The sequence below is a fragment of the Cotesia typhae genome, unplaced genomic scaffold, assembly GCF_013202065.1.
Source record: "Cotesia typhae breed Kobodo isofemale line unplaced genomic scaffold, CoteBio_Ctyphae contig_22, whole genome shotgun sequence".
Lineage (NCBI taxonomy): Eukaryota > Metazoa > Arthropoda > Insecta > Hymenoptera > Braconidae > Cotesia > Cotesia typhae.
The window spans coordinates 6222449-6235043 of record NW_027423728.1 but is presented as its reverse complement, the minus strand read 5'-3'; the positions used below and the strand labels follow the sequence as shown (position 1 = coordinate 6235043).

Genomic DNA, 12595 nt, shown 5'->3' with positions numbered 1-12595 from the left:
CATTCAACTAGTTTTTTTTTATTGTACTTTTATTTGAAATAATAAAAAATACAAATGAAGTAATGATCAGTAGTAATATCTTAAACAGCTGACACACTGGTTCTTCTATTTTGTGTATACAATATAAACCCTCCTGATGGAGTCCTCGATTCTTTTCCTGCAGCTATACTAGTAAACATAGGTGGCCGTACCCTCGTAAACTTCAGAGGTTTACTGTTTCTCTGACCTTTCTAAACCAAATAAAACGAATGACTGCTGTGTCTGCCAAAAAGCACTTGACTCCCACCCGAGAAAGTTAACTCAAAAGTTCAAATGTCGCAGTGTAATTAATTAAAACGCTCTATTCGTTAGCAGTCGGTACCTTAGTATTTTTATTAAATTGAAATATGTTCTGATTAAAACTTGAGAAAAAAATAAAAATAAGAGGCTTGTTATTATATTTTAATAGAGTTATTTGCTAAGTAAATTTTATGTTCTCCAGAAGTATGCTCAGTTTTGTATTTTTAGTTAAATTAATAGTGTCTACACGGGTATTAATTATCTGTAGACATCAGAGTTTACATTTATTCGAAAGTACTTGTCGGTAAATTATTAGGCACAAAATTGTACGAGGAACTTACACGAGACATTTGAAAGTAGGACGTTGAGGGTAAATTTAAGTTAGAGTGATGATCGAAGATGTTGAATAGAGGAGAGGAAGAAAAAATACAGGAGGTAAAAAGAGGTGAAGAAATTCAGAGCTTGCTATTGATGGAAAGAAGTGATGGGTAAGATTTTTTTGAAGCTGATGGAGGTCTGGTATTGATTTTAAAGGAGTTAAAAAAAAAAGGATTTGGTATTGATGATTATTATTTTAATTTTTATGGTGACGATGTGATATTTTTATAACAAAATTTCTAGAAAAAAATAGTGCTTGAAATACTTTTTAGAAAAAAAAAAAAAAATTGAAAATATCATAAGAACGTATAAATAATTTATAGATATACATAAAATTTTTATAAAAAGTATTTATTGAAAAATATCATTAATTTTGATAAATTCCAATAATTTTTTCGATAAAAAATAAATATTTACGATATAAAATGTCAAAGTGTTTTATTAAGCGATAAAAGGGGATCAAAAGCGAGAAAATGGAAAATTATTATGTATCGCTTTTACTCGAAATAACTTTTAAAGAAAGCAATTTATCGAAAAATTTTATGAGATATTTTTTTTTAAGAATTCAATTGCCTTAGATAATACATGTATGTATTTATTATTTCTGATCATTTAGTAGTTTAGTAGTTAGAAAGTTTTAAAGTTAAAAAATCAAGCTTTCAAAAAATTGTAATGATAAAAAAAAATTAGTAGATTATTTTGGCGCAGTCTATTATAAATTTTTATTTTTGAAAGGGATGAAATCTTTAGTTATGATTTTAAAGAAGTAAAAAAATATTTTCTTGTTAATGAAGAAGAGGGAAATTTTAATAAATATTTTTATCAAAGAAGCGTTGCAAGAAAATTTTAATTTTTGATATTGAGAAAGTAGACGAAAAAGTATGAGAAAAAGAAAACTGTCATTTTGATAACATTTTGATCTTGTTCGTAATGAAAAAAAAAAAGTGTGACATTGATCAAGAATAAAAATTAAAAGAAGGAAATTTTTATGATAATTTTGAAAAAGAAGATTTATGAAAAATAAGTCTGTCATTTTTATGATAAAGAAGAAGTACAAAATTTGGATTTTGTATTAAAAATAAGAAAGAAAAAAATCTTGGCATTGATCATGAAGAAATAAATAAAGAAGACTTTGCTAACGATGATGTCCTAGGAACGAACATTGAATATTAATGATAACGAAGTAAGAAAAGAAGAAAACTTCAATATTCATGAAGACGACGAAAGGAAGAAGAAACTTCTAATATTAATGAAGAATAAGCGAGAGAAAACTAGCAAAAAGCGAGGAAAGGAGGAAAGACAAAAAAGAAAGGACTTTGATATTAATGGTGAGGAAACAAACAAGAAGAATAGAATGAAACTTTGCTATTGATGATGAAGAACAAGAAGAAAAAAGAGCAAGAAGAAGAAGAAGAAGACGAAGAGTTGATTGTGTTATTTAAGAATTAGGAGTTTGAGGGCTTGAGGGTTTGGTTCTGTTTTGGATAGAAAGTATGTCAGTAGTTCCATTGTTAAGTCGATCTCGACGGGGCGAAGCTCACGATGATGTTAGAGAAAGTAAGCTCCCGAGGAACTTGAATTGAGAATAAAGAAAGAGGGTTTAGTTGTACCGCGTCGACGTTGTGCGCCGTTATTGACGAGGCGCTATGACCTGTATTTGGTAACTGCGCGGATGTCTCTCATGTTTCTCTTGTATTTCTCTCTCTGTAAATATAGACTAAAGCATAGTCACAGATATTCATTTATATACTCGATGTACGTGTACATAATGGTGTGCAGTTATAGAGTACACAAGTGTAGTTTAACTACCAGCCGTTACTATCGCATTTATGGCATTCAAACACTTACGGGATTACCTCTCATTTTATATAAATCTGTATATATATAAATTTTATACAGTGAGAGATTTTAATAAACACATGGTTGAGAAACACTGGCAGTACCAACTGGGATTCAGATAATGCATTTAGATAAATTCTGTACAACTATTTCCTCGCATGTGAATGTGTATCGAATTTTCATAGATACATTAAATCATTTTTTAAATTTATGCGACCCACTTTTTTCGTCTACGTTTTAATAAATTAATAATTCATGATAATTTTAGCTTATTACTTATTATGTTACTTTGCTAAATTTTTTTAAATTAATCATTTCAACATTTTGACAGTTGATTAATCAGTATCAGGAGGTTTTACATTTTCTGACGGCTGATGGCTTTAATTTTTTTATTTTCAGACGATGGAGTTTATTTTTTTGGTTTAACTCTTTCGAAACTTTTTAAGTTTTAAGAAGGATAATTTATTTGTTCTACAAAAGCGAAAAAAAATTTAATGAAGATTTTAAAATTAGGATTTATCATCTCGCATTAAAAATTTTTGACTAATTGGAAAATTAAATACTCAAATGTCAAATAATTGACATTTTAATATTTGTCAAATTTAAATTCTTGCGTTTGAAAATTTTTCAAAAATTAGGAAGCTAATTTCTGTTCTGTTACTTTTTTTGGTTGAAAAAAATTTTTTTTTGCTTTATTTTTTAACAAAAACTTTCTGCTAAATTTAGCTTTCAAAATAATAAGATTATCAAAATTTTTGAATTTTTTAACGATATCTTGAAAAAATTTAAATTTTGGAATTATTTTAATTTATAAGAAATTTTTTTTATAAAATTAATTTATAAAAAATTATTATTAATAAAGAAAAAAATGTTTTTACATTAACTTAAATAATGAAAAATAAAGAAATAAAATTTAAAACGCTTTCAAGCATGCTTTATTTGAAATAGTACAACATTCTTGCATTAACGCTCATTTTTCTCTTGTTACTTTAAATTCATTCTGCTGCACAAGTCTTTTACTTTTTACCGTAAAATCCGTTTTTTTAGATATATTTATGATGATGAAAAATAGACTAACGGCGTCAAAGTGACGGGAGTTGTCTTTTGGAGATAGAAATGAAATAGAAATGTTTAATTACTGATTATATCAAGCGAAAGCGTTTTAATACTTCACTTAGCAATTTATGCTATATTAATTGAATTAATTAAATCATTATTTTGATTGGAGTGTATTAAATTTAAACTGATTAATTTGTATCACTGTCTCATAAATCAATAGTTCCGCCCTATATTTTATCTTCAACATTAAATGTCGCGTGAATTAAAACTGTTGCCTACTGATACATTTTAATTTAATACTCTAAAAGTTATAAACTTTATTCTCAGTTCTCGAGTATTCTATAAAATTAATAGAGGTATGATATGACTTTGTTTTATAAAATATTAATTTAAGTAGTAAAGTCATCATCATATTACGTGAGTGTAATTAACATAGAAAGGGTGAGATTGTAATTATATTTGTTTCAATTAACACAATTACTCTGGTGTCATAATTTAATTTCTGAGGTGATAATTGAAATCGCTCATGCTTCTAATGGAAAGAACACGGATTATTTTGGAAAAAAAAAATACTGATAATAATAATAAAATTACTTCGTAAGTAAATCAATTGAAAATCATCCACTCTACATTCATTCCCAAAATTTTTTACAGTCTAGATTATATAATGAGTTAACATGTATACTTATAAAGCAAGCATAAAAATATTTTAAAGTAAGAATTTAGAATCTAGAAAAGAAAATTCTCCAAGCAACAAAATCGTTTTTTTTTTCCTACGACTTTTCTTAATTAAAGAATATTTTTCTTGAATTAAATTTATTTTTTTCTGCGTATAATACTTTAATTAAGTAAATATTTTTATGCTTGAAAAAATTTCAATCTAACCAGAGATTGTAAAAAATCATGATAAAAAAATTCTGTAAAAAAAAAGATCTTTTTCACAAGAGAACATATTCTAAAAATAAAAATTCTAGGTCTTTTATTAAAAATAATTTCAGCATCCATGAATATGCAATGCTCATATTAAAACGTATCCTATTTTGGCCAAGTATATGATCAACACACTAGAGTTGGTACCAAAAGAGTTAGTACTTATGTTGATGTTCATATTCGCTGTTCGCTAGTGCAGGAAACGGTTCCCGACCTTGACCTTTAACCACTGCCAGCGAGATCTTGCGTTTTGGGAGGTGACCTGAGGGTGGTAGTGACTCCGGACTTACTCCCAACCCCGTTCTATATCGATTCCGCTTTTTTTAATACCGCGCGCGCATCTTTATAGTTATTATGCAGCTTTGCAATTTTCTTAATCTTCAAAAATTAGAAATGGTCTCCAGGGAGCTTTCGATGACATTGAGATGAGGTATTGGAAAATGTAGGAAAGAGCATTGATTATTGATTTCCTCTTTTAAAAAATTTTCAAGCCTTTAACTTCGTTAGAAGTTGATCAACAAAATCACGAGGACGAATGTGACAATTCATAACATGTGTCTATATCTGGACTGCATGGTCATTTTTCTGGCAACTAAAGTGTCATTGTTCTTGGTTTAATGGGTCGCGTTGTAGTGTCACGTCGTGTCGTTACCGTTAATGGAGTGGCAGGTGGCATTTACTGTGAACCACGCTTCTCGTAAATCACCGTCGAACCGCCACTTTCTTTATTTTCATTTTCTGTCTTTATTTTTTGTTAATGTGTGTGTGTGTGTGTGTGTGTGTGTGTGTGTGTGTGTGTGTGTGTGTGTGTGTGTGTGTGTGTGTGTGTGTGTGTGTGTGTGTGTGTGTGTGTGTGTGTGTGTGTGTGTGTGTGTGTGTGTGTGTGTGTGTGTGTGTGTGTGTGTGTGTGTGTGTGTGTGTGTGTGTGTGTGTGTGTGTGTGTGTGTGTGTGTGTGTGTGTGTGTGTGTGTGTGTGTGTGTGTGTGTGTGTGTGTGTGTGTGTGTGTGTGTGTGTGTGTGTGTGTGTGTGTGTGTGTGTGTGTGTGTGTGTGTGTGTGTGTGTGTGTGTGTGTGTGTGTGTGTGTGTGTGTGTGTGTGTGTGTGTGTGTGTGTGTGTGTGTGTGTGTGTGAGGGAAAAAGTAATGCCTTCAATAAGAGAATCGATGCACAAGGTGTACGATGTAAGTTGATTACCGCTCTCGACCAGCTATTTAATTATCACTGAAAAATTTTTTTTTATCCTTGAGCGAGGAATTTATTTACAGCTATCAATTATTGTAAGTAATAGTCAGCCTTTGACATTAATACTACGAGAACTTTATAACGATGGAAATTTTTTTTTCAATTATCCCTTTTTGCGACGATCTATTTTAATAGAAGGATGCCGTAATTATTTTTTTTTATGAAAAGGTCAGTCATTTCTTTTTTTTCATTAAAATTTTTCTAGAAAATTATTAATGTTCATTTTTTTACGCTCGGAACAACGAGAATAATTGGTATAAAGATAATTTTGGTAATCTATATTATCAAGAGTATTTTCTTGTAATTTATAAAAAAAAAAAGTGATAATTACTATGAAAACAATTTTTTTTAGAAGGACGAAAGATAGCAGAATAAATAAGAACTCAACGGAAATGATTCGGGAGGGTGGATGACAAAGTCTGAAATTGACAGTAACGAGACTCAATTGTCCGTCAGACGCAGGAGATATTGGAGATGTTGTCGACATATAGGGTCTACATTAAAGTCTGAGGGTATACTCCGTTCCCACTAGTTCCCGGCACTGTCATTCGCATCCACATTGCATCCTTGTGAATGTGAAACCACCCAATTGTTTTGCAACAAACTTTCCTGTAATGCTCAAAGATGCTGAAAAAATTCAAATATTAACATAAACTTTTGTACGTTTAAAAAAGGAACAATAATTTAAAGTTGTCATAAACACTAATTCTATGTTAATAACGAAATTTTATATTAATTTCAATTAAACTTGATTTTTTATAAAAACTATGAAACATTTACCATAACTAGCAACCTTCAATTGCTTGCCTGACATTGAAGGCAGTACTTGACATTGGTTTTTATTTAAATTAATAAGAGATGTTAATTTATGTTCTAACAAAAAAAAATCAAAATAAAAATAAAAAATTCAAAAATGATACTAAATTATTTTTTCTATTCTAATTCATTGCTTGACATGGTCGTAAAGCTGATAATTATCTACGGATGATTATATGTAAAAATTTTTTCATGAGGATCGATAATTCTAAAGATAAGGTGAGATAATCGTGTCTATAAAATATGTTTAAAAAAATTCTAAAGTCAAAGTGAAAAAATAAATACTATTTGATTAAGTGTACTGATAAAGAAGCTCCTTCATAACTTATAACAACTTCTACACATGAAATGTTGAGGGTAAAAAGATAACGAAAAATAAAGCTAAAAATGTATATGACGTACTTTGAACGTTAGTCAGATTCGTAGAGAGCCAAGGATATAAATCTACGGTTAGTATGCAAGATATTATGCAAAGTTGTTTAATATAAAGCTTTTGAGAGTTGTTATAATTAAACTACATAATAAACTTTATAAACCTTTTGAAAAGTTGTCCTTTTAAGGTCGCACATCTCCTTAATGTCGCACATTATCACTTAATGCATGTTGGGAAATAAATTATTCAACGTCTGCACACTTTAATAAATTATAATACTTCTACTAATTTCTTAGTGTTGCTTTTTAAATTAATTTCTTCAGGATAAACTGAAAAAAAATTATTTAAATACCTTTTTGCTTTTAATTTTTTTGGATAATAGACGAGAGCTGGAGATTCCATAGATCCAATAACTCGATTTAACACAAGTCCGGGTATAATTCAAATAAGAAGAGAGAGCCTTCAGAGTTTGTCTTCCCTTCGACTCGAACTCCTACTCCAGTTCACATCGCCACAAATTCTCAATAAAGTTTGATCAAGTTCTAACTTTCTCATATAATACCAGTTTACTCGTTTAAATGTCTAACCACCCAATATAACTTATTCGTATAATATAGAATAGAATATTCGAGTTATTACCATGGTAAAATTACCCGTGGGTGATAAAAAAAATCAAAGGGAAATTAATAAGAAAGTTTTAGTTTATGAAATCGATAATTTTCTTTTTTTTATTTTAATTAATAGATAATGGTTTTTTAATACAAAGAAAAAAAAAAGTAAATTTAAATCAAGAACATTTGTCTTCTAAAATTTATTCTTGGACTAAAAAAGCTTTTTTTCTTAAAATTAAAAAAAATTTTATTTGCATAGAAACATTAAAGAACTTTAATTAAGAAAATATCTTTTTCATTTTAAAAAATATTTTTTTTTTTAATTCAGAGTAATAAAAAAATTCGTAAAAGTCATTTTAATTCACATGATGATATTTTTATTTTTCAGTGAAACTAGTTTTAAACAGCACTAACTCGGTATTGAAATGACGACCGATAATTGGCAACTGTCCGATGATGTTGACTGTAACTTAAATTACTTGACATATATAGAATTATTCTTGGGTAGTCGGTAGTAGTGTTTGTGACCTACTTGTAGACTTGTTTAGCTTCCCTTAACGTTGTATTACATTTAGAGAAAATACACAATTTAAAATGATTTGTTGATACATAAAACGATTTTAAAACTCAATATCCAACCATTTGATTGGAATTCTTTACAAACTTTCATTTTCAGGTTTGATACAACCTTTACTTTTTTTTCTTGCTTCTGTAAACTTAATCGAATATTGGCGTATTTACAGTGTCCAAGTTTAAAATGTTATTTGACAGCATTTATTTTAAAGATATTTACTTCACGTAGGGAATATGTTTGGGAAACTTTAATTAATAAATATCAAACAGAATTGAAAAAAAATTTTTTTTAAACTTTGTAGTCTGAATTTGAATTGATATTTTGTCAAAAATGAACTGAAAAAAATTTTTTGCTTCCGAAAAGGCGCTGCTCATTAGTCTTGGACTTAAGTTTAGTTTAGCTAAATTTATAATGGGAAGTTACACAATAATCATGCAGTTTGAGAAACTAAAATATCGTTCAATTGGAAATTTAATCAGCCAGTTGTGTACACGCATCCCAGAGTTGAATACATAAAGCGAAATTTATTTCTGTTATTTAACAAATATTTAAATATTGGTTTCTACATTTCAAAGAGAAACATAAAAAGAATACTGAGATTGGTTTAAAATTTCGAATCGAAATATTTTTTCAAATCAAAAGTTTATGAAATTGTAAAAATTGTAAATACAAAAACCTCAATATCGAAAAAGTTATTTGTAGTAGTTACTGTAGCCAATAAGGAGGATTTAAAAGTCTATATATTTTTAAATTATCCATAGCTTAAACTTTCTCTAATTTTTATTATAAGTTCTATGAAAAAAAAAAAAAACTTAAATCTTCAAATAAAAATAAACAGTTTATTTTCCAAAAAATTTAACGATGGGTTATAGGATATCTATTTCCATGACCTTGTGTCTTTGATCACAAAATACCTACTACTGAAAAAAAATGATGGTTTACGTTTCACCGAGCGTAATCAGTTGAGCATACCTTCATCCCTTTTATTCGATATATGCCTTGTAACTTGCTTGTTTCACTCGATAACTTTGTTACGAAAATATTTCATAGAGTTTTTCATGAAAATATCTTCTGGGACGTGAAAGTTTCAACTAATTTTTTTGCATTGAGAGCAACTTAATTGATAAAAGTCGGCTTTGATCTTTTAAGAGTAATATACTTGATAATTAACTTTGAAATGATTATAATTTTTTTCACAAAAATAATAATGTCAATAATAATAAAATTAAAAAAAGACTGACCTTATTTCGCGTTCATTATTTTAAATTAAAGTAATAATTTAATGAGAAGTATTGAATTTTTAATAAAACAGCTTATTGAGTGGCCACTCCAATAATTAATTATTCAACAAGTTACTTTGAATCCGTCAATAATTAAAACCTTATACTTCTAATTAAATATCGTCATTAAAATTGGTACAAAAGTTAAAATAATTATTTAAATTAAAAAAATTGTGAAAGAAAAAATTTTTGAGGACAGACACGTGTCATACACTTGGGGAAGTGGTTGCATCCCAGTGACGTCACATCTGACGTCACACAAGCGGTTGCATAGCAACGTAGCTGCAAATCCCGGAACGACAGCGGAGAAAAGCACCAGCAGAAGCAGAAGCAAAAGCAGGAGCACGCGTTCTGCCCGGGCCATCCCGGCTAAACTACCCCTACTGTTGTATCTTGTTCTCGTTTCAACTTCCTACTCCCTCTATATCTCCCTCTCCCTTATCCTTGCATTCACCCTCATTCGCTTCCTATCTATATTCCCGTTTTTATTAACTTTTGGTTTTTAAGCTCTCATTGGATCAAATATCGAGTGTGCTCTCTCCCTGTCATTCATTTCTATATCAAAAAATTTATATTAATTAATATCCGCTTCCAGTTTTATTTTTAATTATGTTAAATAATATTGGATTGCATTTTTCGTTCAATAACCAATTATTGTTTTTATAAACTGTTTTAACAGTTTTTATTGTATTGTTATAATTTTTCGTTTTGGATTTTTTCCTGTTTTAATTGAAAGAGGAGATTTTGTTGCTAGGAATGGAAAGTAATAATTGATTTTATGGAATTAAAAACACCGGCACACAAAAAAAAAAAAGTTGTCTGTACTTGGGACGCGCCACATATATTCCCATGTAATTTGACCCGCTGAACCCCAATTTGAGGTCCGTTTGGCCCCTACACCCTAGGATTTTGAGAAAACTGTAAAAAACCGAAAAAAAACGGGAAAATTGGGGGTTTTGGTGATTGAAAAATTTTTTTAGATTCTAACTATGCATGATTTTCATGTATTTCGATCTGCTTTATACTTATCTGAAGTGTACTCAGACCAGCAGCCATTAAAAGTCTAAGTAAATCCCGAAAAACCCATGAAAATTGCGAAAAAAAAAAAAATTCCCAATATTGTGATAAAAAAATGTATTGAGCTAAATATATGATGATTTTCATATAGGTTTATCGACGACATATAAATCTCCAACTTTTATAACTCAGACGTCTCGAAAACATCAAACAAATGTGCAAAAACCCCGAAAATTGGAAAAAAATCAAATGTAATATAATAAAAATCGAGTTATTATTCAAAATAAATAAAAAAAATCATATCATTCGATCTGTGGTGCATAAAAAAAAAGTATTTCGTCCTAAGACTTAAAAAAAATTAATTTTTTCGGAAAATATCATCAAAACCCTTTGGATTTGAATTTTAATTCGTTCTCCGCTTATATCTCACCCTTTTATCTTCAAACGTCCTGCATAAAGGGTTTCTCTTTCGTTTCCTCTCTTCTTCGGGTAAATCTCTCTTCAGAGTCCAACAATGATCTACCATCATATTGACATCCACTCATGTTTTGATGGAATGTTTCTTCTCTTTCTTCACTGAAATTACCAAGATTTTCAGGAAAGTGTGAAAGATGAGATTGTAAATAGTGCAATTTTGTATTCACATTCCCTAAAAATTTCGAGATACTTCCTTAAAACTTCCCCAAGCTGCTCTCTCAATCTTGTGCATCTCATACTCAAGATTAGCATCCTGGAATTGAGTCCGAATTTGGGGTACATAAAAATTCCTTCTTTCAATTTATTGTCACTTATAGCTGGAAATTTTTCGTCCAAGTACTTAACACAGTTGCCATTTTTATCGAGAGCTTTGACAAAATGCTTCATAAGGTCAAGGTTGATATAAAGTGGTGGCAGCAAGTACTTGTAAGGATTAATGAGAGATTCTCGCATAACGTTGTGAGAACCATGATTCAAATTCTTTCTTGTTGGCCGTTCTTTTCTACTGTAGGGAATTTTCCGATCGTGACTATTCTACAAACATACAAGAAGGGATATATTGTGAACCAGATTGTTGGCTTAACTAGTGTAGCAATTTTCAGATCACCACAAACTTTTCAATGATTTTTGGTCAAATGAGCTACTGGAGTCGGTGCTTTGAGACTTCGCTTAGACAAAGCAATGAAAAACTTTCACTCCTCGTCCTGAAAGTGTTCGGCTTTAACTCATCAATCAAACTTCTTACATCTGAACAGTCCACTAATGAATTTTCGCCGTTTTAAAAATGTTATCAGATTTTTTTTTCCCTATCACGATAAAAATAAGCTGTTGTATTTTTAGTTAATAAATTTTTTTTTCTTTAAGCTGATGTTTCAGGGTTTTCACTTCTAGGAACTTTTTGGGCTCAGAATCGATTTCTTGCTTAAATGCTTGTGCCTGTAACCAGGGCACCTCCACGTGGTGACGGCGGGCAACAGGACCGTCTGGCATAGTCCCTGGGTTAACGGCTTGAATGCCGTCATGGCAGGCACAAGTAATAAGTGTTTTACGATGCAGGGACCCGGAATCCCAGTATCGGCGTCTGGTCAGAGTGAGAAAGCAGGCTCGCAGGCGTCGTCATCAAGTGACTGCAGCTCTTCATTAGTGGGTGACTTGGCTTCTGAAGGGTTTAATATGACAAGAAGTGTCTCTCACATATGTAACAAAAACTCCAATTGCTTCTGTTACATATGTGGAGAATTTGAAGTAACGAAAAGTCGTAGATCTTTTTCAAACAAATTGAAAAATGTCTACGAAACCTGCTTCGGTATCCAGATTACGAACTGGGAAGCAACTTGGGTACCACATTCACTTTGCAATCGGTGTCCACGACGATGCTTACTCGTTGGGAGCAGACGAAAAGTAAACAGTGCTTGAAATTTTCAAAACCTGTGATTTGGTCTGCACCAACGAGTCAAAAAAACTGCTATTTTTGCACGACGGAAGTTTCAGGTTTTTCTTCGACAACCAAACATAAAATTCAATATGCCAACGTAACATCAGTTGTGCCAGCAGAAAAAGTTTTGAATGTCGAAGAACCTGCAGCTCCTGAACCAGTGAATGAACATGAAGAGATGGAAGTTGAAGATAACTTTGAAGAAATCGATCCTGAACCCGAAGAGATCCATTCTGAGGATGAAGAATACATCCCGAGTGGTGTTCCTAGAAGTAAAGACCCTGA

The 12595-nt window shown here is 30.6% G+C and overlaps 1 protein-coding gene across 1 annotated transcript in view; it reads right to left on the bottom strand.

Moving 5' to 3' along the window:
• LOC141524097 (uncharacterized) overlaps nt 1–11865 on the bottom strand; it is a 34131-nt gene extending 22266 nt beyond the window's left edge. The window contains exons 1-2 of the mRNA XM_074237748.1: nt 11761–11865; nt 11115–11409 (exon numbers count right to left, since the gene is read on the bottom strand). Coding sequence (XP_074093849.1) covers nt 11115–11409; nt 11761–11865 — 400 coding nt within the window. The remainder of the gene's footprint in view (nt 1–11114; nt 11410–11760) is intronic.
• Between the last annotated feature and the right edge of the window lie 730 nt (nt 11866–12595).